Genomic DNA, 26,674 nt, shown 5'->3' with positions numbered 1-26,674 from the left:
AAAAAATATATTTATTTATTAATATTATTGTATACATGTATTATAATTTGGTCACTACCAAAAAAAATACTCCGTACTAGTTATTAGTGATCATTTTTAAGTGACAACTTATTATTTGATTATTAATAATGTCATTTAGTTACAAATATAAAATTTGTCATTAAAATTTGGTAAAAATGTTAGCGACCTACAAAATAATTGTCATCAAAATGTGAAAATAGAGATAAAAAAGTGATCACTTATTTGATAAAATAGAAACTAAATAATAGAAAGTGATCACTTATTTGATAAAATAGAAACTAAATAATAGTTGTCTCAATACTAGATAGGTTGTGACCAAAAAAATGTCACTAATGTTACAAAAAGGCACTAAATGGTGTTTATTGATTTAGAGAGTAGTGAATGTAGTGTTCCGACAAAATGTATAGAGTGATTAATAACTTAATATTGTATGACCATGTCCAAGTCGTCTATAACTTCAATACTAACTAAAAATCGTTGGTGTCAATATATATATTCTCTTAACAAAAAAAACTATACTATGCTTTTAATTCTCATGAAATGAAATGTTGGTTTCAAAGCTTAAAATATTAATACGGAGTAAAAAGTAAACGCTTTTACTTGGATAAAGCGTTTGAGGTCTTGATATATTATTGTTGATAAAAATAATACGCTTCAAGTGTGAAATTTCTATCAGTAACACGTACATGATTCTTAACTATTTATAACTATAAATAATTAAAATTATAAATTAATTTAATTTAATTTAAAAAACGGAGTATATAAAAACAAGACTTTTTTGCTCCGTTCAGTTTTTTTTTTTTGCTTTCAGAATCCTTTGATATGCAAAACTTTGCAATCATCATCCCTCCGTTTAAATTCCGTTAAAAAATTCGTTAACCTTTGACATATGCCTTGCATGTGAGAGTAACTTCGTCTTTTTTACTCTTTTCACCCTTGACATGTGCTCCCTTAGTATTTTTGCCCTGGGTGGGCCAACCCATTTACATCCGCAAAGAGTGCCCCCATGGGCTTTGTTGAATTTCTTATACGAAGAAAGGGTAGCGAATCACGACATCTTTGGTGGCGAAGTCACATTGTCACCTAGGGTGGTACGTGTCACCATTGCAATGATTAAAGTTTGACTAATTAGGCGCACTAGAAGTTCTGGGGTACAATTTAATTGGAGTAATTTGATGGAATAAGTCAAACTTTGACCACACACTATGCGTATACAATGACAATTCCGTTGTATACGTAGAACATGACAACGATCAAGCTCAAGCATCGTGGATTGTTTACATTTGTTTCACTTATTTAAATATAATATTATTTTACTCAATTACCAATTAGATGTTACCACATCACTCACAATATTATTTCATATAAGTTCAATTTAAATTGAGTTTTTAAAAGTTGCGCTCGAGTATCTCATGAGTAAGTTGACTCATTCATACTTTTATTTATTTTTTTCATTGCAAATAAATTTTCTAGCTTCGCCCCTGGACATTCTGGTCGCCAAACGCGACAGTAGGCTTGGTAAAATTTAAACATTTCTCTCTTACGAAGTTTGCTTAAATTTTTTTTACTTTTTATTTTTTTGTAGAAGTGTTTAATTAATCACTCCGTATAGTGTAATGTTTTTTTTGTTCGAAAATTAACTATAGGATCACCATAAACGTTGACTATGACGTAAGAGGCAAACTGTGTACTTTTTGATAATGTGGCAATGTTAGTGTTTGACATTCGTTAACTCAAAAAGTCAAGTTTTTGTGTCAAATATTGATGGGCTGGGAAAAAAAAAATAATTACAAAAATATATTAACGTTAAATTGAAAAAATCATTCATTGCCTGCCTTGTGCTTCACCATTCCGTCACTTCACCGACGAACGCCTCCATCTAACGCCCGGTTAACAGCCGTCAAATCTGTCACCCGGTTCCAGGTTAGCTGACGGGAGCAAGGCAACGCTGTGTTGCAGCTGATCTTATAAGTGGAAGCTGACTTCTCTGACCCACGGTGTAGGCACATTCAAAATTGTAAGTGCTGGTTCAAATCACAAAAAAATAATCTAGGAGCGTGCGCATACACTCATCCTCCTCTCATATAAACGGTCAATAACCCCAACTCCTGTAAGAAATTAATTATACTCCGTAAACTTATAAAACCCTAACTAAATCAAGGATAAGATATACTACAAATCAGCCCTGCTTGAAGGTATAATTACTAAATTCATTCATCATAAGTTGATTTGTCAGTTATAGGGTCAATTTATTAGTTTGACCTTTGAGTATTGCAGTGGTGAGTGGTGACCACTTCACCAACACTCAAACAATTGGAGCCATGGACCAAACGAGGCACCGAGTAGTTCCTGGATTTTGGGTCAGTAGACATAGAGATCCAAATATGAGGAACCTGGTATGATCTGTGTTTTATATGTGCGATTAGAATCAATACATTCATTTTTATTATTTATTTATTAGAATCAATACACTCAAACATTTCGGAGCTTGCTTGAAGTTGCAAACGGGTCACAAAATGCCTGCCCTTCTATTTGCAGCAAACTAGGATGACCAAAATCGGTCCACCAACACATGGGAAATTAGATGCACGTATAATCGAAGGCTTTTCATCATTAATTTAATATTTAATATAATTAGTATTTGAGAGGCTAATTCTGACATTTCATGTTATATAAGAACAATATTTTTATCATAGCACTGCTTTGAACAATATTTTTATAACTAATTAGTATGGTATTTTGACAGATAACTAATGTGACCCATTTTGACCATATCAGATAACTATTATGGTCTTTATGACCAAAAAATTGTATGCTTTAAAATTACACAAAACATTACCAAAATAATGTATAGTTTTTTATGACACAAGAAATGTATGCTTTATAATGTTTTCACCTAATGACAAAGTTTAAGTCTTTTGACCTCATGAAGTGGTTGTTTTTGACCTATTTTGACCAAATGACAAAAGTTAATTTTTTAGCGTTGATCGAATTTTTGGGCGCTTTTGAGCAAAACGGGATGGGTTAGTCCTCAAATGTTTTCATGACATCTTTTCATGTACTTGTTATTAAATATTGTACAGTAAGGGATAGTTGTTTTCCGAACAGATTGAAGAATAGAAAGGGTATGTTGAATTTTGCTTGGAAGATTTCGTAATTCGTTCTGTTTTGAATTAATCACATAAATTGACTATGACTTATTGTTTAATTTCACAATGTTTTCTAGATATTATATCAATTAAAATCTCATGTAATATTTCTAATTACTTACGACTATCAGAACAGAACTGAACAGAGAAGACAATTGTTTGACTTTTTATGTTGACAGAACTGAACAGAGAACTCGGTCGAGACTTTTTATGGAGTACTCGGATATGTTGACTTAGTTTGACTTTGACCGATGTTGACTTTGACCAAATGACTAAAGTTAACTATTTTGACCTAACTACACAATTAACACGTTTTGACATGTTATGACCTGTTTTGACCAATATTAACCTGTTTTGACATGTTATGACATGTTATGACCTGTTTTGACCAACATTGACCTGTTTTAAGTCACGATAGTTTGACTTCCGCTCATTTAATGTTGGACGATGGATTGTTTTTCACTCGGGCCCAATTGCAGCAACTACAAATGTTTTGTCCACGTCAGCAGATTGAACTGCCAGCTGTAATGAGAAGTGTTAACGATTCGCCAGGTGGCGTGACTCGTTTGTGGACCGGGAGGCAGTTGTTTAGCTTCGTTTTGGATCGGGATTTCGATGCGAATTTATCAAAAAAATCAAATAAAAACGGGGAGTTTGCTAGTTTGTTGAACCCGTCTTTGTGTTTACAAGAAAACGAAGACAATTCATACGGTTATTAATGGTGGGCCCACATCGTGAGTTTTTGACCGGAAAGTTGACCGAAAACGTTGACCTGGATTCTGAAAAAAATGTGTCACGATCAGCAAACGTCGGCTGCGTTGAGTCGAGCATCGGCGTGTGCGTCTAAGGATGTTTTTCGCGATATACAAAATCATGTTTATAATTACGCGAGTAAAGAAAAAGCGTTTTATTCGATGTTGAAATCAGGTAGTAAAGGTAACGTGTTAAAATTCGTGCAACATAGTATGTGTGTTGGTTATCAGCATTCGTTAGTTTCGCTATCTTTTTGCCTCCCGCGTGAGTTTACTTGTATTTCGTGGAATGAGCATAAAAGGGTAGTTTAGTCATTTTCATCAGGTGTAGATACGTACGTTCCGTACGGTGTAATGAAGACGCCATTTTAGTCGGGTTTGAATCCGCTCTAATTATTTGTTCATTCGTTGACGAATCGGGATGCTTCGTTTGGTGGTCATGCGGATATTTCTGGAGGGTTGAATCGAAAACTTATGTTTTTAATGCGAGACGTTTATATTGGTTATGATGGGACTGTAAGAAACTGTTATGGAAATCAGCTTGTTCAGTTTTCGTATGGTTGTGGGGCCCACACGGGTGAATATAATAAGTCTCTTTTGGAGAAAGAAGAGTGTGGGGCCTCCGTTGGTTCGTTGGCTGCGTGTGCGATATCCGAGGCGGCTTATGGTGCACTCGATCAGCCAATCAGTGCTCTTGAAAACTCCCCTCTGATAAACTTGAAGGTAAGATCTAAATGTTTGAATATTTTTTATAATTGACCAAAATACCTTCAATATAGTTAACTTTAAAGATAGTTGAGTAAATGTTGAGGTGTCAAAATGGGTGGGTCAAATATGATTAAAAAAATTCATTACTTAATTTATAATCAATGTGTGTTTGTATAAAAGTAAAATGATTTAGAAACTTTTTCGAGTGCAAAAAACATTTGGGAGTATTTTAACCCGTTCGACCCGTTTCTATGAATCTAACTGACTTTTTGTTTAATTGATACAGAAAGTGCTTGAATGCGGAGTTAGAAAACAGAGCGGGAACGAAACAGCGTCCCTTTTCTTATCTCAAAAACTCAAAAGATTTAACAGCGGATTTGAATATGGAGCCATCAACGTGAAGAATCATTTGGAGAAGTTGTTGTTAAAAGATGTTGTTTCGCTTGTTACTATATTGTAAGTTACCGTTATCTTTGACTTGTTTGACTTTTTTATGATTAATTTGTTAAGTTACCGTTACCTTTGACTTGTTTGACTTATATACGATTAATTTGTTGACTATTTTCTATCTCTTATGTTGACCAGCTATTCACCACAAACTGGCATACGACCTCTTAGCCCGTGGATTTGCTATTTTCGGATAAACAACGTAATACTTAAAAAAAATACATTTATCATACAGGTCATTATCAGTACTAAGTTTTTTTTTTAATAGAATTTTCGTTTTTTTTTTTTTTTTTTTTTTTTTTTTAATTTCAGGAGGCTGTTAAGAAGCAACTCAAAGTGCAATCAATCATCAATGCTCTGAAGATGAATTGTACCGACTCAGTTAAACTGAAGAAGTTAAAACTCAGTCTACCAAAATTGCAGATATCGTCCAAGTATGACTATTTACTTCTTGAAAAGACGATTTACGTGTTTTTTTTGCTTTAATTGATCTAAAGTTACAAACTTTTTATGTGATTAATTATCAGAGGGGACCCTGAAAATAGTGATACGAATGGGGATTTTTATATCGCTGTTCAAATAGCTCAAATAGTTGAAGACATTGACAACTCACTTAATATACTTCAAGATCGTGTGGTGCCATTTCTTCTGGACACTGTAATAAAAGGTGATTATAAACTTTACAATCATAATAATAGTTATTGTAAAAAATCATAAAGGTGATCTTTATGAAATTATGAATTATGATTATGATAATTAACACTAATTTTGCGGCAATGGTGCAAAAAATCGCTACTTTTTAGGGAGTACTCGGCAACTCGGGCCTCGGGGAGTTCTCGGATGTTGACTAAGTTTGACTTTGACCAGTTTTGACCGATTTTTGACCAATTTCGACTGATTTCCCAAGTAATACCGAGTTTTGACCGATTTTCCTAGTAATCCAGAGTTTTGACCGAGTTTGACTGAGTTTGACCGAGTACTCCCCTAGTTGCAAAAACCGAGTACTCACAAAGTAATATCGAGTTATGCAACACTTATGCTGGAAAAAGAGAGGAATTTTGATTTGTTGTTTTATGCACGTGTTATTTAGGATCTTCGAATGTCAAGCAAGTGGATATCGTATGGAAAGATGGTCCGAAGACTTCGAAATCGTACAAAGAATCTTCGGGTGAACTCTACTTGCGTGTTTTCATGTCCGAAAGCTGCGATCGAAGAAGGTTTTGGAGAAAATTGATTGACGATTGTATCCAAATAATGGACATGATTGACTGGGAACGAAGTTATCCCGATGATGTACAAGATGTGATTTTAGCACAAGGGATCGATGCTGCAAGAAACTATTTCCTTTGCGTATGTTAACTGATATTCGTTTCATCTAATTTTTGTATGACGAAAACATTGTATCGTTATGGTAATGTTTTTTGAGTTGATGCAGATGCTGAAAACAGCGATAGAAGATACCGGAAAAACGATAATTCCTGAACATTAAATGCTAAAGGACTATATCTGCAAAGAAAACAAGCATCAATTTCTGCACCGTTTACTCAAGCATGCTTTTCTGTAAGTGCTTTTTAACATCACGATAAGGAGTTTTCATAAATGTAGCAAGCTGTGTGGGTCAAGTGGGCAACGTGTAAAGTTTTTAAAATGGGTTGAAAGGGGTCCACTTGGGTTTACCCATAACACTTTTTTGTCTTTTTTTAGTTTATGATTATTTGTATAAAATCAACAACAGGGTATTTGTGATTATTACAGAAACTACATTATATACACTTTCTGCATATCGTTACATTGATCTGCTTCCCTTTTAGCCAATATGAAACGTGTTCACCCCATTCGACCTTAAACTGAAATAATAATAATAATATATTTTTTTTTTTTGAAAAGCAAGAAAGACTTATATTAAACATTCACGAATAGTACATGGTTGACTGGGCACCCTTAACAGCACGATACATCACGAAAGAAATAAGGAAAATAAATTACATCGCCCTAAGCTAATTGCAAAGATTGCAACTAACAAAAGGAGTTAAAACTAAGGGTGTGAGAACCATTGTAGCCAATCCATAATATGACCCTTGCAACGTCGTGAAATCCAATCATATGAAAGAACTTGAACCTCGCTAAATAAAGATGGGACCGTCTCAAGCTTATTCTTGAACACCTTTGCATTTCCATTCTTCCATAGAATGTAACAAACCACCCAACAAACCGCTTGCCATTGATTCTTTTTATGATCCTGGGCTACACAACCGAAAGTACCATTAAAAATATCCTCAAACCCGAATATAGCCGAATTATACCCCCACCATTTAAGAACTTTAGCCCAAATGTCTTTTGCCACTTGACAGGAAAAAAGTATATGCTCCACCGTCTCAATGTCACCATCACAAATCAGGCATCTCACACTATTCAAGTCGATGCCTCGTTTATCTAACTCGAATCTTACCGGTATACGTCCTAATCTCGCCCGCCAAATAAACACCTCCACTTTTTTTGGAACCAAACCATTTCGCAACGACTCAATAGAATTAACCGCACGTGGTAGAATGACTTTGTCGACAAGAACCGAACAGTCCTTGACCGTATAAATGCCCTTCGAATTAAGATTCCAGCTCCAACAGTCTTTTTTACCTTCGGTCAGCTGCAAGTTCCGAACAGTATCACGCAACTCATTTAGTTCACTATTCGTTCGGCCCATCGGTGGATAGGCCCAATTGCCGAGCCCATCTCCCTTAAATTCTTCGATTTTGCTACTGATGTTGATATCTTTGTCAATCTCTAGCCTGTGTAGTCTTTTGAATCTGTCCTTAAAGCTTGAGTTCCCCACCCAAATGTCATCCCAAAAAGAAGTGCTTTTCCCGTCCCCGATTGAGCGTATGAAAGAATTAGAGAAAGAAATCCCTAACCCGTCCACATGTTTTCCTGCATCACAAATAGAATTCCAAAGGCTAGCGTTTGGATTCCGGGCAAGCCCGTTACCAAGCACAAGACCTCCATTAGAACCATAAATGCTACGAATAACGGTGACCCACAAAGTGTTAGTTTCGGTTTTAAACCTCCACCACCACTTACAAAGAAGAGCCAAATTTTTACTTTTTAAGGACATGATATTTAAACCTCCTTCTTCGTGAGGAAGAAGGATTTTTTTCCCACTTAACCCATGACATTTTAGAATTAGAACCCGTCCCGCCCCAAAAAAATTTCCGTCTCACACTCTCGAGAGAATTAAGCACACAAGTAGGGGCACGAAAGAGCGAGAAGTAATAGAGAGGTAGGCTAGAGAGAACCGACTTAACTAAAGTTAACCGTCCACCGAAAGAAATCATTTTTGCTCTCCAATCCGCTAACCTCTTGTTAAATTTCTCGATCACCGGGGACCAATCATTCAATTTCTTCATCCTATTACCCACGAGAATACCCAAATACATGAAAGGCAATCGACCGCCGAGACACGAACACCAAGACGCAAGAGCTTCCACGTTATCATTACTAATGCCTATCCCAAATAATTGACTTTTATTATAATTAACCTTCAACCCCGAAGCCCGTTCAAAACATTCCAACAAGTACATTAAATTTCGCGCATTACGTCTACTCCATTCGCCAAAAAAATCGTATCATCCGCATATTGCAAATGGGAGATGACGACTTTATCTTTACCCACCTCCACCCCTTTATACATTCCTCTCTCAACTGCCGCTTTCGTTAGGATATTAAGTCCCTCCGCTGCAATAATAAAAAGAAAAGGCGATAAAGGATCACCTTGGTGAATGCCCCTTTTAAGATTAAACTCACTTGTCGGAGACCCGTTTATGAGAATGGAGATTGTAGCCGATTTAAGACACGAGGAAATCCACTTGCACCATTTGGTACCGAACCCCATACATTTCATCACTTGAAGAAGATAATCCCAATTAAGCGAATCAAAGGCTTTCTCGAAGTCTACCTTAAAAATTAGGCCGTGCTTTTTGTTTCGTTTAAGATCTTCGACCACTTCATTAGCAACTAACGCACCATCAAGAATATATCTACCCCCAAGAAACGCACTTTGTTCCATCCCTACAAGACGAGGTACCACTTTACGAATTCTCAAGGACAACATTTTCGCGATAATTTTATAATAATTGCATATAAGACTAATCGGACGATAATCACTAAAACTCAGCGGATCCGATTTCTTCGGAATAAGGGAAACAAAAGAAGCATTGCAACCCTTTGAAAACTCACCAAAAACCCAAAACCAGTTGATTGCACCTACCAAATCATCTTTGATTATGGACCAAAACTTTTTGAAAAAACCAAAGTTGAACCCATCCGGTCCCGGGGCCTTCGAACTACCACAACATTTGACCAATTCCCAAATTTTCTCTTCCGTGAAGGGAGCTTCTAAGAGCTCATTATCCGCTGATGTAATCGATTCAGAAAACAGCCCTTCAAGGCTTGGTCCATCCGAATTATGCACCTCGAAAATGCTCTTAAAATGGTTGAAAGCAACTTCTTTGATTGTGTTAGGATTTTCACACCAAGACCCGTTAACATTAATCCCCCGGATGTTGTTTTTATTATATTTTCTCTTTAAGGAATTATGGAAATATTTTGAGTTTTCGTCTCCATCAATCATCCATCGAACACGGGCTTTCTGCTTTAGAATCCCTGTATTAATTTTTTCCTTTTCCATCCATATTTTTCTCGAGTTTAGCCATTTAGCTCGCTCTTCATCATTTAAACAACCTACTTCAGCTTTCAAATCAGGATCCGTTACTACCTTTTTAACCGTCTCAATCTCACTATCAAGCTTACCAAAGTGAACTTTACTCCATTCTTTAAGGTCACCTTTTAATCTTTTTAACTTGTTACGGAAAACGCAATTCTTCCGGTTACCCCCCATTGGACCAGACCAAGAATCGGCAATAACCTTGTCAATACCCTCAACCACGAACCAATCATCAAAGATTTTGAACGGTTTAAGCCCAAAATCCACCTCACCATCCGACAACGAAATAGGACAATGGTCCGATACACTTCTATCTAAAGCCACCACTTTTAGATCGATCCAAAGGTTAAGAAAGTCGTCTGAAACCAAGAATCTATCTAGCTTACTCATTTTCATCCCATCATCACTAACCCTAGTAAATTTCCTCCCACCCAAAGGAATGTCCACTAAACTATTTCTGTCAGTGAACTCGTTAAACCTCTTAGCCCGATTATCAAAAAATTCACAATTCAATCTTTCCGACTTATCTCTAACCTCGTTAAAGTCCCCACAAATGACCCACGACACACCATCAATACACAAAATCTTGTCAAGCGAATCCCAAAATTTACATTTGTTAGCGTCATCATGCGGACCGTACACATTGACAATAATCGATTCATTACCCGACTTTTTCCATTTTCCCCGTATAGCAATAAAAAAGTCACCAATTAACTCACTAGAAACGTCGAAGATGTTTTTATCCCAAATTAATAATTGTCCGCCCGACTTACCAACCATTTCTTTTTGAACATACCCACAATCAATAGAACCCCAAATCCTGAATAACCAATTGTCGACTAGGTTATGACATTTCATTTCTTGCAACGCTAGAATAGAGGGCCTTTCTACGAAACATAAGCTTTTAACATCACCAAATTTACTTTCTTTCCCGGACCCGAACCCACGAATGTTTAAGGAGATAATCTTCATTAATAAAAAGAAGATACGAACAGAGAAAAAAGACACTTACATATCTTTCTTGGTCCATTTTAGATCAAGATTGGTGCTGAATTCCTCTACTCCAATACTGCTTTCCGATATCAATTGGCTCACCTCCTTTTTCTTGCTATTCCTAGACGACGATGACTTCTTACTCAGTTTCGATCTTCTACTACCACATGTCACCCAATTAATCCCACTTGGTTCCTCAACGCCTTTTCCTTTCCTACTCGATCTCTTCGCATGTAAAATTTTTGATGAAGCTTTCCAGTTGCCGATGGAATTCCAGCAGCAATTGGATGAATCAGAAGCGTAAACAACCCCTTTATTTGCTTTTTTAGGCAAATAGTTGTTAGCGGTATCCATAACATTCAAAGAGGATGAATCACCGGAAATCTTAGCCTTTTCCACCCCGTCACCACCGAAATTCTTAACAGGACTGTTACAATCATCTTCATCCATTGAGCAATCGGTATCACCGAGGTCCTCTATCACCACATTATCTCTTGGATCGGCCGAACTAATGACATTAGAATTATTTTGATTATTAGGCCCATCAACACTAGTCTCCTTTGCTGGATTATCACGAGTTACTGGGCCAGATTTATTAGCATTGAAGTTGGGCTCATTTAAGTTGAGGTGAGTTGGCCCACCACTAGCACCCGAATAACAACCCTCAGGGTTTACTTTTTTACCCGAGACGTTTGAGTTGCCAAGCAAACTATCATTCTTCACCTTGGTAACTGGAATCTTGGACTTGGAGAGATTTGCGGCTATAGGTGATTCTTTCACGTTGGACAAAAAAGCATCGTCATTAATATCTTTATCAAAAAGTTGCTTAATTCCCATGCAGGAAGACCCATCGTCTTCCATCTGCACTGGTAAGCCGCCATGACCGCCACCAATCTCCTGACCTTTTTCCGATCGAAACTCCCCATCTTCAAGTTCATCGGAAGCTTCATCACCGGACAAAGAATCCGGAATTCCTTCCTCATCTTCTGAACTATCCCAATCCGACTGTGAAACATTTTCCAAATCAAGTTCTACTTTATCATCACATTCAAGAATACCAACATGTTTGCACCATATGCCTGCCACCAATTTTACTATTCCATTGATTCGTTCGTCATTCTTAATATGGATCAGGACTTTTCCGGAAACTAGATTTTGATTCCCATGAATAATATTGCAATTTTTGAACTCCAGGGCTGGCCCCCACCACTCCGCAATTGATTTAAAGGTACTACAAGACCAGTATTTGAACGGAACCCCTATGATCTCGACCCATGTTAATCTACCCGAATTGACTGAACGGCCATCCTACAGTTTTAACTCATTAAAACACTTTTTCACCGGCGAATTAACATCACTTACAATATTTTTGGCCATAACACTGTTGGCACATATCAGTAACACATGTAGGCCACCAATGTACTTAATATGTATACCATCTAATCCGTTTACCAGCCCTATCGTGGAAATAAGGTTAAGTGCACCAAAGTTTTTCAGTTCACCAACGATAATACAATCTTCCATCCCAACCAATGGAGAGTTATCTTCAACCTCCACTGCACGAAACCTTTCAGCTTCTTCTGATTCCCAGGCCTTTCTCGATCTAGATTTGGTCAGCAATGTTCTTAAATCTTCTACAGGTTTAGGTTCATTGAATAACCTAGATTTAGATCCGCCAAAAACCTCATTAAGAGCAGGGAAATCATCTCCACGACTAGTGCCCATCTTTGATGACCCCTTCGGTATCCAGACAGCACCACCAGTATTACCTTTTGTTCCATTACCTTGAAAAACAGGCCTGGTATTGAAACGATTTGAGTCCAGGTTATGCGAACGATTGACGGCTCGAAAAACCCTAATTGGCCTTGAATCAAACTTTATGCCTTCTAGTCGACGAAGAAGCTGTGCCTCATCTCCAACACCATGGAACCTGGCAAAAGCGAACTTGAGTCCATTTCTTAGTCGTTTGCCTGCCAAGTAGATGTCCCTAAGATCACCGAATTGCTTGAAGACCCGCCAAAGATCAGAAATGGCCCAATGGTCACCGAAATTAAAGAACATAAATGAAGTCAAACGATGCCCGAAAAACTTTGTTGTCATCGGAACCCTAGGCTTTCCCTCTCCACGATCTCTCTGCCCTGTCGTACTAAACCTGTGTGCATGACTCTCTCTCCTCTCACTCTCTCTCCTCACACTCTCTCTCACACACATGATTTTTTTTAAATTAAGAAAAAGGATAGAATGGAATTGAATTGAATTGAATTGAATTGAAGAAAGTAGAGGTGCAAGAAATTGAAGTACGCTGATGATCAATAACCAAATCCACAGAAACATAGATGCATACGGAATATATTCATGAAATTAGTGATGAAAAAAGAAGAATTGGACGAACCTGCACACTTTCTTTTCTTTTTAGGGGTTCTTCCAGGGAAAGATATTTTTTTGGAGTATCTAGATTTCAAATTTACATATTAAAAATCCAAAATCGACAAAACCCAGATCCAATTTACACAAAAAAAATCAAGATCGATGCAGATGTAAGGATGAAACGGTGAAATTGGGAATCAGTTGATAAGAGTAAGAATTAGGTAATATTAAAAATTAAAATTAATAACCAAAGTCTTACCAGAAATTAAAAGAAAGAGTAAGGATTCTAAATTGTTATTATGAAATTGAGATTTGGGGCAAAAGTATCCCTGTGATCGAGATCTCTGACCACCGTGAGCAAAGGGTTTTATAAGAGCAATAAAAGTACCAGCGTAGTGTTGGAAAATTACGGCCTCACTAATTCCCAACAAACGCCCAATGAAAAACAGTAAAGAAATAAGAACAATACACAACACAAGATTTAACGTGGAAACTCCAAAACAGGAGAAAAACCACCGGCCCCCAAAGAGAGAAATACACTATATCACAAATTGTTACAATGATATAGACGACTCTCTTAAGCCAACTACACTCTCCAAAATATTTAACTAATACAACTCTCAAACAAGGGTAAGAAAGAAAGAAATAATCAAATACTTAAAGTGTATTGATTGGTGCAAATTGGAATGAAGACTTAGCCCTCCTTTTATAACCAAGTCACTCACCCATCACATCTTCCTCCCACCAATGTGGGATAAACATATCTTCTACTAGCCAAAATAAACCAACAAATCTCCACCTTTTGGATAGAAGAAGATAACCATGCTTCCACATTGCAAGGATAACCGATGTAGACGCTTCCTCGACGACAACTTCAAGATCCTCATCTTCATGCCGTTGACATTATCTCCCAAGAGACAAAACTTGCATCTTCATCGAACATTGTCTAAACCGACAATCATTGTCATCACAGACAATCATAACTCTTAACAAGAATTATCATACTTCACCATTAAGAGTATAGCACTTAGAATATCACATTCCAAGCATTTCACCTCGGCACATGTTGTATAACCAGCTGAACAGTTATGGTGCAACTTCCTGTTTGGCTTTTCCTGAAAGTTTCATCAGCTACAACATCAGTTTCCACCACACACCTTGCATCAACGCCAAACCAATGCCCATGTACAATTTGTGGAACCGCTAACGAATATCCCTTTCCATGGTGGCGCGGACACACCATGAGGATGACGTGACTTCAGAGGAATTCGTCACTCTCCGTAACAACGGAGACAATGTTAGCGTCTTTGGAGCCATTTGCCGGATTAGCTCCACCGGGACAATTAACTCTTACATGTCCAGTCTTCCCGCACCTCCAGCATACCAGATTCTTCCCAGAGTTTCTCTTTCGCCTATCCGAACACAACACTATCGTATCTCCTGATGACGAGACCCCGTTACCTTCCAGTCTTTTCTCCTCGGATAGGAGCTTGCTAGTAACGTCTTCAAACTTCAGAGTTTCTTTCCCATACATCAAAATAGGTTTCATGTGTTCATAAGACGATGACAAAGATAATATCAACCTCAAAGCTTTATCTTCATCATCCACTTTAACTCCAATAGCTTCAAGTTCTGAAACAATACCATTAAGAATACTTAGATGATCTGAAATCTTTGAACCCCCATCCATACGCAGAGTATGAAATTGTTCTTTAAGACACAACCGATTTGAGATGCCCTTGCCTTGGTACAACTGCTCTAGTTTAACCCAAAGCTCCTTTGCCGTTGATAACCCGTGCACATTTGCAAGCACGTTCTTTGCAAGACACAAACGAATCGCACTTGCTGCTCTCAAATCCATATCATCCCATTCTTCTTCATCGAACTTACTGCTAGAATCACTGCCAGGAACAAGGGTGGGTTTACCCTTCAAAGCCTTATGTAAACCAGACTGAATCAACACATCCTTGACTTGAACCTGCCATAAGCCAAAATTGATCCTCCCATCAAATTTCTCAACATCAAACCTCATTGGACTGAACTTCGACATCGTATCCGTATCCTATAAACAACACTTTCTCTGATTTTGCTCACGTTTCGAATAGCCAAAAGATGTAGCAGGTAGCCAGGACCCTTTAAATCGGAAATCCACAACTAGGCCACTAACAAATCCAACTATTACTACGAATCAGAAAAAATATTGTCTAACCAGATACCCTATACGATCAATAGAACTCGTTTCTGATGTGGACGATCCACTCCCGTGGCAACCACAGAGCATACTCCGACTCCTATAACCGAGACCCCCGTCAAACCTGACGCTCTGATACCAGTTGTTGGGAAATTACGGCCTTACTAATTCCCAACAAACGCCCAATGAAAAACAGTAAAGAAATAAGAACAATACACAACACAAGATTTAACGTGAAAACTCCAAAACAGGAGAAAAACCACCAGCCCCCAAAGAGAGAAATACACTATATCACAAATTGTTACAATGATATAGACGACTCTCTTAAGCCAACTACACTCTCCAAAATATTTAACTAATACAACTCTCAAACAAGGGTAAGAAAGAAAGAAATAATCAAATACTTAAAGTGTATTGATTGGTGCAAATTGGAATGAAGACTTAGCCCTCCTTTTATAACCAAGTCACTCACCCATCACATCTTCCTCCCACCAATGTGGGATAAACATATCTTCTACTAGCCAAAATAAACCAACACGTAGGAGAAATCGGATGAATCACCAAGCGTATGTTCGAGTGCGAATTGAATTCTAAATTCTGGATCTAAATCGCTTGTTTTTTTGGCAATAGGTTTGGGAGTAGAATTAGGGCGAGATTGGATCTAAAGTGATGATGATGAAATTGTAAGGACAATATCAGGCGTACGGACTCTTTCTAAACCGAATTCTTCATCGTTTGCGAGAAGTTCATCGGTTTGAAAAGATGTGGATGATGAGATTAACGTGGTGATGGAGAGAACTGAGTAGGCATGTAAGACATCAATAATAATAATAATAATAATTATGGGTAGGAAGAGAGTTCTTCAGCTTCTTTTTGCTGTTTCCACTGAAATTTGTTTGCCGAATAGACTCGGACGAGCAAGTCTTAGTGGAAGTAGCAACGAGATGCTTGGAACAATCAATCAATAATTCCTTTTTCTTTACCTGTTGTATTTCGTATAATTGTCGTCGTTGTACTCGATTGTGAAGTTTAATGTTGTTATTATCGTCTTTCTGTTGTCTTCATTTGCAGTTTGGTCTTCCTTATACACGAGACTAGTATACGACTATATATGCTCGTACGGGTAACAGTATAAATTTTGATTCTAAAATTTTTATTAAAAATGATGAGCATTTCTTGAAAGTGAGAGTAATTAAGAGACTATTGTAGTTCTAGTTATTTGAAAAAAGTATATTTACACACAAAATGCTTCTTCTTTTTTAATTAAGGCAAGCTCACACATTTTACACGAATTATTTCACGCATATTTATAAATGTTCACCCTCGAACTCGAACTCACAATCTCTTAATTTGAGAGGCTAGTCGATATTGCTAAGCCAATGACCTTTGATTAAATACTCTAAAACTAAAAGTCAAATTAAGAGGTTGTGAGTTCGAGTTCATGGGTCATTGGCTTAGCAATATCGATTCATGGGTCTAACATCATTCAATTTTCACCTAACAATTATTAGAGTATCTTTTTATACATTAATTTCATGTTAGTATTATTCAAGAATCTGTTAACATATCTCGTTTATGTAGTTACAACATATTTTGCAATTCGAATGTTTTCAACACATCTTCTCATGTACTTGAACAAGTCTTTAATTAAGCATCCTTATTCCCAGCTTCAGCAAGTCTTTAAGCATGTGGTAATGTTCATTATTGCGATTCGTATTACGTTACTATATGTTTATTTCTTACTTTTCGTTATTTATAATAACATGTAACCGAATATATAGGTTTAGGAGCTGTGGTGGGAGCCATGTCTCGTAATCTCACTGAACTCGAAAATCTTCAAGGAAGAAGATGAATGCGCATGGTAGCGAAGAAGCATACAGATTACTCACACATTCTGTGAAGGTTTGACTTTCATAGACTCTGACATTGACTTTTTGGGTCAAAGTGTGACTTTGAAGATGTTTCAGGTCCAGCCGTTGATTTAAAATTTTGAAGTATATTCACATTTAATATATGTATATTTTATATTTAGAAGTTAATGTTGGTCGACGTCCGTCTTGACCTTTCAATTTACCAATTTGTCTCCATCTCGCGTCTTTTTCAACCTTACTATCTCTTCTCTCTTCTCTATCTTTATCTCTATCTCTATCTCTATCTCTATTCTCTATTCTCTATATATAGTATGACAAAAGCAATATTAGCAAAGCAAACTTAATAAAAGATTGACATGTCTATATATAGTAATATTGAAGTTGTTGCAACTTGAATATGAAGAAGTAAATTAAAACTACTACTACTATAATAAACCGGGGGGGGGGGGGGGGGGGGGGGGGGGGGGGGGGGGGGGGGGCTCTATAATAAACTGTTCCGCTACATTTATATATAACCTCAGAAGAAGAAGAGTTGGTTGCAACAAGCTAGTAGACGAGGATCCATAATATATCTTTACTTCGCTCTCATGTCCAGTGACTTAAAACGAAATCCGGAATGTGAATCGATGAAGCTGATTCAAATCTACGACACCGTCAGGCAAGAAACCCCTTCGTTTCATTTCTACAAACATCTTTTTCGCATCCTTAAAAAAAGAGTCCAATGGTTTAATTTAAATGCTTAATTATGAAAGCAATTAAGTACTCGTATTTTTTTAAAACCAGAGGACGTTGCGATTCGCGACGCTTTCTTCTTCACGATTTATCAAACGTTAGACCATGTTTTTCGCGTTTTGAACAACTTGCTTGCTTCTGGTAACACATCCTCGCCAAACGTGAGGGTCCATGTCCTCCTTTTCATTTCTTGTTCAAAATTCTTCACAATCCCAACAACTACAGCTTCATCAGCTTTATAACTAATAACAAGATTACCGGAGACATCACCGGAGACGTCCTCAACAACCAAAAGTTCTTGCACCTTCTCGAGATGTTGCACATAAAACAGATGGCCTCTTTATCATGAATGGTTTCAATGGTTGTAGTAGTTGAACACCAAGTGCCCGATGAGGTGTGAGCAACATGGAGCTTACCACCTTTGCTTGAGCCTTGAATAGCATAAATGATATTAATCCAAATAGAACTTTTGCTTGTCGAGAATCTTCATTTCTCATTTGTAAGGTGTGCTTGCGACTTGTGAGGGCATTTTAACAATTATCTTTTTAGAGCATATCGTTATAGTTTGTTAGGAAAATGACTGGTTTTGGATATTATCCCTTAATCAAAATGTACTTATTTGAACAATAACCATTTATACCTTGAGATCAATTTTTTAGACAAATTCATTTAGCTCGTTCCTAAAACAACTTTTTGATTAATATCTCTAACTAATAACACTATCAACTTGCCAACATTCTTAATCTCTCCCATTCTGTAAAAAGTTTATATCGAGAGTGCACATTAAAATGTGACAAACATTCAACATTGACTTTTAAATAAATATTTTAAACGTAAAAAATGATCTCTAAACTTTTATTAATATTATTATTAACATTAACATTAACATTATAATCTATATATATAATAATAATAGTTTAAAAATAGTAATAAACGGCTATTAGAATGTTTAGATTATACTGATGACACCCAATATTGAAGTTGTTGCAACTTGAATTTGAAGATAAAGTAAATTTAAAATTACTACTACTATAATAAACTGTTCCGCTACATTTATTTAACCTCAGAAGAAGAAGAAGAAGAAGAAGAAGAAGAAGAAGAAGAAGAAGAAGAAGAAGAAGAAGAAGAAGAGTTGGTTGCAACAAGCTAGTAGACGAGGATCAATAATATATCCTTACTCTACTCTACTCCTACGCTCTCATGTCCAGTGACTTAAAACGAAAGTCAGAGTCGGAATGTAAATCGAAAAAGTCATCTCTCTCCAAATAGCATAACGGAAGCTGATTCAAATCTACGACACCATCAGGCAAGAAACCCCTTCGTTTCATTTCTAAAAACATCCTTTTCGCATCCTTAAATAAACCTTCAAAACAAAAACCGCGAATAAGCAGAGTGTACGTCACATCATCAGGTTGCAAACCTCCTCCTCCTTTAACACTTGTTAGCTCATGGAAAAGTTCCCTTGCAACATCAAACCTTCCACTATTGTTTGCCCCAAATATGAGGATATTGTACACCTCAATATTCGAGTTTAGCTCGTGCCCGTCCATGAAATCGAACAAATTCAGCGCCTCAACAAACGAGTCCTTGTACATATATAAATCATGCAAGTACCTGCACCTGATATCTCGATATTCTGATTTTGATTGATAATGATGATGGTTGGTGCACCATGATGTAAGGAAGTGAGTCACATTGTCGACACGTTCTTCAGGTATCCTACAATACGTTGTCAAAGCCAAGCCTTCATTCAAATCCTTCATATACCCGTCTATTAACCTGTTGTACGTAACGATATCAGGTTCGATGCCTGTTGTCTTCTCCAACAGATTAAACGTTTCCATCGCTGCATTCATCATTCCACCTTGGGAACAGAACATTTTAATAACCGAATTGAATGTGACTATGTCAGGATGATAACCGTTTTCAAGCATAAATATGAAAACACCCCAAGCCTCTTTTGACTTATTTTGTTTGCAAAGGGCATTAACTATTATATTGAAGATTCCCGTATCTAAAGACATGTTTTCATCATCCTCCATTCGTTTTAACATCTTACAAACCTCATCCCAACGACCCAGTTCACAAAAGGCGTAAATTAACGAGTCGTACGTATCTGCATCGGGACAAATACCTTTAATAAAAAACATTTCATTAAAGAGCTTTAAAGCGTCATCTATTGTATTTACTACCCAAGGGTCGATACAAAGACCATTGATTACGGTATTATACGACACTATATCGGGTTTACAACAACCGCCTCTTCCATCCATTATTCTAAGCAAAGCAACGGCGGTAAAGTTATCCCCGACCTTACAAAGTCCTTTAAGCATAGCGTTGTAGCTGTCAATATCAGGTTTTGGATAAACTAATTCTAATTCATCTGTGTTGTTGTTGTTGTTGTTGTTGTTGTTGTTGAAGATGAACATATTTTTGAACAATCTTTCGGCTTCGTGTGTCTTATCTTCACCGATAAACCCGTCTAAGATGGTATTGTATATGGACACATCATTGCATACAATGCCCTGTTTAAAGAAATAACCTAAGACAGGAAAACTAACTATGGTTTGTTGCAACTGACAGTAACACTTGATTACAATATCGGCAGTGGAAGTATTAATAGGAATGCCAACTGCACACATTCGTTTGAACCTTTCAAGAACAAGGGTATAAGAATAATATGAATATGTTTTTTCGGTAGCAAGATTATGTAAAATCATATTAAACTCTTCAACAGGAGGCAGAGGTCGTGTCTGTATCATATCATCAAACTCTTTGATAACGTCATTAATCGGATACTCACAAGAAGAAAAAGAAGATTTAGAGTGATAATTACTGAAACATGATGAAGATACTGGAACGATAAAACGATTGAGATTATTATGAGTAATGGTATTACCTTTTCTTCTAATTGCTTTCATAAAACCATGAATTCTGAAATCCGCTGCCATCCTAGCTCCACAGAGAAACAGAAACCTAATTTTTGTTATAATAATAATAATAATATAGATATGGATAGTCAATTTTGGTGTATACATATAGTCAATTTTGGTACACAAAGTATGTATTTTTATATTGAGATTTTAGGCTATAAATACTCATGAATGCAAGCATTAAACTTGCACCATTTCTCACACTTACAAAGTGTTTCTTTCTTTCTCTCCATTATCATCTTTGTTCTTACACTTCATTATTAGTATTATAACATCAAGAATCAAACCACTAAAGGTAGTTATAAGCCTACTGAATTATAACATCAAGAATCAAACCACTAAAGGTAGTTATAAGCCTACTGAATTATAACACGTTATCAGCACGATAATCTTAATACTAAATATGGTTGGCTCTGCCACCAAAATGATATATGGTCGGTTATACCACCAAAATGATATATGGTCGGTTATACCACCAAAATGATATATGGTCGGTTATACCACCAGAATGATATAGGTCGGTTATACCACCTGAAAAAATATATGGTCGACACTGTCGCCAAATTTTCATTTATGTTTACTAATATTTATATTTTTGTTATATAACATTTATTTATGATTGCTTACACATGGTCGACACTGTCACCTACTTATCATTTATGTTATATTAAATTTATGTTTAATGTTTATATACTTATGAATATAAATTGACTCTAATTTATCATGATGTTTGTTTTAATTTTTGATAATAGAAAATGTCGAATCTGGAAAAGCTTAAATTTACTCCTTTAGAATCAACTGGAAACAACTACATGCCATGGGTTATAAAAGTAAAAATGCATCTTAAATCAATGGGCATTCTTGAAACCATAAATGAAAACAACACTTGTTCTGAAAAAGAACAAGCTACGGCATGTTGCTTTATTCATCAACATATTGATGAATGCTTACAAAATAATTATGTGACTGTAGAAGATCCCCATGTTTTATGGGAAGGTCTCAAAAGCAGATTCAATAATCAAAGAGAAATTTTACTTCCAGCTGCAATGGAACAATGGAGAACATTAAGGTTCCAAGACTTTAAGAAAGTAAATGAATACAGCTCAGCTCTGTATAATACATGTTCACAACTTAAATTCTGTGGACATGAAATTAGTGATGCAGACATGATGGAGAAAACTTTCTCCACAATGAATGCTGCAAACATCACAGTGCAAAGAAATTTGAGAATGCTAAAGTTCAAAACATATCCTGAACTTAATTCATATCTCTTAGTTGCAGAGCAAAATGATGAGCTATTAATGAAAAATCAGCAATCCCGTCCTACTGGTACACTTGCAATCCCTGAAGCAAATACTGCAAATAATTATAAACAGGGACAAGGACGCGGGCAAGATCGTGGTTATAATAACCATCACCATCATCATGCCAAAAGCCATAACTATGGTAGAAACCATCCTTATGGTAATGGTAATGGGCGTGGACGTGGTCGTGGTCGTGGCCGTGGTGGTCAAAGAAATAGTAATCCACGAAAATATAAATATCAACCACAAAACAAGCCCATTAAACAAGATGTTGAAGAAAATTCTTCTAAAAATTCTGAAGAATCTTGCTACAGATGTGGTAGAATGGGCCACTGGGCTAATACTTGCCGAACATCTAAACATCTTGTTAAGATGTATCAGGATTCGCTGAAAGGTAAAGAAAAGGAAGTAAATTTTGTGGATAATATTGATCCAACAGTCACTGAGAAACCATCTGATTTATATGAAGATTTCTTGAATGTTTAAGTTGTGTGTCTTTTGAAAAATAAACGATTTAATATCGTCTGTCTTTGTCATTATGTTTGCTAAATGTTTCAGTACTATCTATTTGCGTTTAAAATATTGTGTAATATTAATGTACTCACTATTTATTTCTTATATATGAAGTTCAATATGAATTTTGCTGGAATACAACATCAATCAAGTGGTGGAGATCTCTGTATAGCAGACAGTGGAACTACACACACTATACTTAAATCCGAGAAATATTTTATTGATCTAAAACCAACGGAAGGAACTATACATACAATATCAGGACCTGCTAACTTGATAAAAGGGATAGGAAAGGCAAATTTCATACTACCAAATGGTACAAAATTTTTAATAAATGATGCCTTATTTTCTCCCAAGTCAAGCAGAAATTTATTGAGTTTCTCCGACATATACCTTAACGGGTATGATTATCAGTCAGTGACAACAGAAAATGAGAAATATTTAAGTATCACTGACAAGAGTCATGTGGTTGAAAAACTGCCAAGACTTAGTTCTGGATTACATTATACACATATAAATGTACCAGAAATACATATGGTAGTTAACGAAAAATATATTGATCCTGGTGTATTCAGTTTATGGCATAACAGATTAGGCCATCCAGGATCAACAATGATGAAAAGGATTATTGAATGTACTCATGGACATCCACTAAAGGATAGAAAAATCCATCATGATACAATGGTTCCATGTACATCTTGCTCTCTTGGAAAATTGATAACTAGACCCTCACCACTTAAGGTTGAGAAAGAATCACCAATGTTTCTTGAAAGAATTCAAGGTGATATATGTGGACCAATTCATCCACCATGTGGACCATTTAGATATTTCATGGTTCTAATAGACGCATCTAGCAGATGGTCTCATGTTTGTCTGTTATCAAGCCGTAATGTGGCATTTGCAAAATTTCTTGCCCAAATTATTAAATTGAGAGCTCATTTTCCTGATTACACCATTAAAAGGGTGAGACTTGATAATGCTGGTGAATTTACATCTCAAGCATTTAATGACTATTGCATGTCTATAGGAATTGTTGTTGAACATTCTGTTGCTCATGTGCATACACAAAATGGTTTAGCCGAGTCATTGATTAAACGTTTACAATTAATCGCTAGACCATTGATAATGAGAACAAAACTCCCTGTATCTATATGGGGTCATGCAATTTTACATGCTGCTGCATTGATTCGCATCAGACCAAGTGCAAGTCATAAATATTCCCCCCTACAACTTGCTTTTGGTCAAGAGCCAAATATTTCCCATCTTAGAACATTTGGTTGTGCAGTGTATGTTCCAATTGCGACACCACAACGTACAAAAATGGGTCCTCAAAGGAGGTTGGGAATATATGTTGGATATGAAACATCTTCAATATTAAGGTATATTGAACCTATGACAGGTGACGTTTTTACAGCACGTTTTGTTGATTGTCATTTTAATGAAACATTGTTCCCTAGATTAGGGGGAGAAATGAAAAATAAAGAAAATGATGTTTCATGGTGTGAACCTCAATTAAAGTATCTTGATCCTCGCACAAAAGAATGCGAGACAGAAGTTCAAAAGATAATGCATATACAAGAACTTGCAAATCAATTGCCTGATGCATTTACAGATACAAAAACGGTGACAAAATCATATATACCAGCAGTAAATACTCCAGCTCGAATTGAAATTCCAAAAGCTGGCAATAACGTCACTCATGAATCTTTGCCACGTCAGAAACGTGGAAGACCAATTGGTTCAAAGGATAAAAATCCTCGAAAAAGAAAATCAGCTGATAATGAAGTAAAAGAAAGTGTTCAAGAAGAACCACAAATCAGTACTCCTACTGCAGAGGAGATTGATGATGTCAATACAGAAATTGCAATCAATTATGCATATTCAAAAATATTATGGAACCGAAATGAAATGAAAAATCTTGATGAGAAATTTTCATTTAATGTTGCATATGACATCATGAATAATGATGATGATCCAGAACCAACATCTATGGTTGAATGTCAAAATAGACATGATTGGGCTCAATGGAAAGAAGCAATACGAGCTGAATTAGAATCACTCAATAAAAGAAAAGTTTTCGGATCCATCATTCTCACTCCTAAAGATGTGAAACCTGTAGGATACAGATGGATTTTTGTCCGAAAAAGAAATGAGAAAAATGAAGTTACAAGGTATAAAGCTAGACTTGTAGCTCAAGGTTTTTCTCAAAGACCAGGAATTGATTATGAAGAAACTTATTCCCCTGTTATGGATGCAATTACTTTTAGGTACTTAATCAGTCTGGCAGTTTCTAAAAATTTAGAAATGCATCTCATGGATGTTGTGACTGCTTACCTATATGGATCACTTGATAGTGATATATATATGAAGATACCTGAAGGATTTAAGGTACCAGAAGCATCAAATGCAAAACCCAAAGAAATGTATTCGATTAAATTACAAAGATCTTTATATGGGTTAAAACAATCGGGACGTATGTGGTATAACCGATTAAGTGATTACTTGATAAGCAAAGGGTATACAAATAATCTTACTTGCCCTTGTGTTTTCATTAAGAAAACAACATCCGGATATGTGATCATAGCTGTTTATGTTGATGATCTTAACATCATAGGTACAAATAAAGAGATCCATGAAGCCATTCAACTTCTAAAGAAAGAATTTGAAATGAAAGATCTCGGAAAAACCAAGTATTGTCTTGGTTTACAAATTGAGCATATGCCTAATGGTTTACTTGTACATCAAACAACATATACTGAAAAGATTTTGAAACGTTTCAATATGGACAAGGCAAAACCATTAAGTACTCCTATGGTTGTTAGATCACTCAATGTTGAAGCTGATCCATTCCGTCCATGTGAAGATCAAGAAGACATTCTTGGACCAGAAGTACCATATCTTAGTGCAATTGGAGCTCTTATGTATCTTACAAATTGTACAAGACCTGACATTTCTTTTGCAGTTAATTTGTTGGCAAGGTTCAGCTCTGCTCCTACCAAAAGACACTGGAATGGGATCAAACACATATTTCGATACCTTCGAGGAACTACTGATTTAGGATTATTTTATTCTAACGAATCAAAACAAGATTTGGTTGGTTATGCAGATGCAGGTTATTTATCTGATCCACATAAAGCTAAATCTCAAACTGGATATGTATTCCTAAATGGAGGTACTGCAATATCATGGCGTTCTCAAAAACAAACACTTGTTGCTACATCGTCAAATCATGCCGAAGTGATTGCATTACATGAAGCTACTCGAGAATGTTTTTGGTTGAGATCAATGACACAACTCATTACTGATTCTTGTGGATTAGAACGCGATAAAAGTCCAACAACTATCTATGAAGATAATGCAGCTTGCATAGCACAGATGAAAGAAGGGTATATCAAAAGTGACCGAACAAAACACATACCACCTAGATTCTTCTCATACACTCAAAATCTCATTAAGGACAACCAGATTGAAATGAGATATGTGCAATCTAACAAAAACTCTGCTGATCTTTTCACGAAAGCACTTCCAACTGCTATTTTCAGAACACACGTTCATAACATTGGCATGAGACATGTTCAAAAGATGTAACAGCTGAAGCGATGTCTACTTGAGGGGGAGTCAACTCCATGCTGCACTCTTTTTCCCTTAGCTAAAGTTTTTTCCCATTGGGTTTTCTTTAGCAAGGTTTTTAACGAGGCAGTAATTTATAGTTGATCTTCAACAAAATAAAATTGCTATCCAAGGGGGAGTGTTATAATAATAATAATAATATAGATATGGATAGTCAATTTTGGTGTATACATATAGTCAATTTTGGTACACAAAGTATGTATTTTTATATTGAGATTTTAGGCTATAAATACTCATGAATGCAAGCATTAAACTTGCACCATTTCTCACACTTACAAAGTGTTTCTTTCTTTCTCTCCATTATCATCTTTGTTCTTACACTTCATTATTAGTATTATAACATCAA

General features: G+C 36.2%; 2 protein-coding genes across 17 annotated transcripts in view; one reads left to right on the top strand and one right to left on the bottom strand.

Annotated features, from left to right (window-relative positions):
• Window positions 1-1,883: 1,883 nt before the first annotated feature.
• LOC139858688 (DNA-directed RNA polymerase IV subunit 1-like) overlaps window positions 1,884-26,674 on the top strand; it is a 50,970-nt gene continuing 26,179 nt past the window's right edge. For 11 of the 16 annotated variants that reach the window (XR_011763036.1, XR_011763035.1, XR_011763033.1 and 8 more), the window contains exons 1-8: window positions 1,884-2,216; window positions 2,299-4,645; window positions 4,917-5,086; window positions 5,216-5,279; window positions 5,390-5,511; window positions 5,605-5,744; window positions 6,168-6,427; window positions 6,513-6,637. Coding sequence is in view for 4 of the 16 variants with exons in the window: in XM_071847524.1 (XP_071703625.1) it covers window positions 4,397-4,645; window positions 4,917-5,086; window positions 5,216-5,279; window positions 5,390-5,511; window positions 5,605-5,744; window positions 6,168-6,427; window positions 6,513-6,566 (1,059 nt within the window). In the remaining 12 variants the exon portion in view is untranslated. Of the gene's footprint in view, window positions 2,217-2,298; window positions 4,646-4,916; window positions 5,087-5,215; window positions 5,280-5,389; window positions 5,512-5,604; window positions 5,745-6,167; window positions 6,428-6,512; window positions 6,852-20,531; window positions 20,841-26,674 lie in introns of those variants that run through there. The other 5 variants (XR_011763041.1, XM_071847524.1, XM_071847523.1 and 2 more) reach the window with 5 other exon arrangements.
• LOC139860523 (pentatricopeptide repeat-containing protein At1g74600, chloroplastic-like) lies at window positions 19,139-20,899 on the bottom strand. Its single transcript, XM_071849275.1, has one exon. It carries the CDS (start codon window positions 20,897-20,899, stop codon window positions 19,139-19,141), a length of 1,761 nt encoding a protein of 586 aa, XP_071705376.1.

The sequence above is a fragment of the Rutidosis leptorrhynchoides genome, chromosome 7 (assembly GCF_046630445.1).
Source record: "Rutidosis leptorrhynchoides isolate AG116_Rl617_1_P2 chromosome 7, CSIRO_AGI_Rlap_v1, whole genome shotgun sequence".
In the NCBI taxonomy this organism is placed as follows: Eukaryota; Viridiplantae; Streptophyta; class Magnoliopsida; order Asterales; family Asteraceae; genus Rutidosis; species Rutidosis leptorrhynchoides.
Note: the sequence above shows the minus strand (reverse complement) of the source record. Positions and strands in the feature narration are given on the sequence as shown.

Excerpts from the sequence above, each read along its gene's own strand:
- LOC139860523 (XM_071849275.1), bottom strand. The coding sequence starts at position 20,899 with ATGGCAGCGGATTTCAGAATTCATGGTTTTATGAAAGCAATTAGAAGA.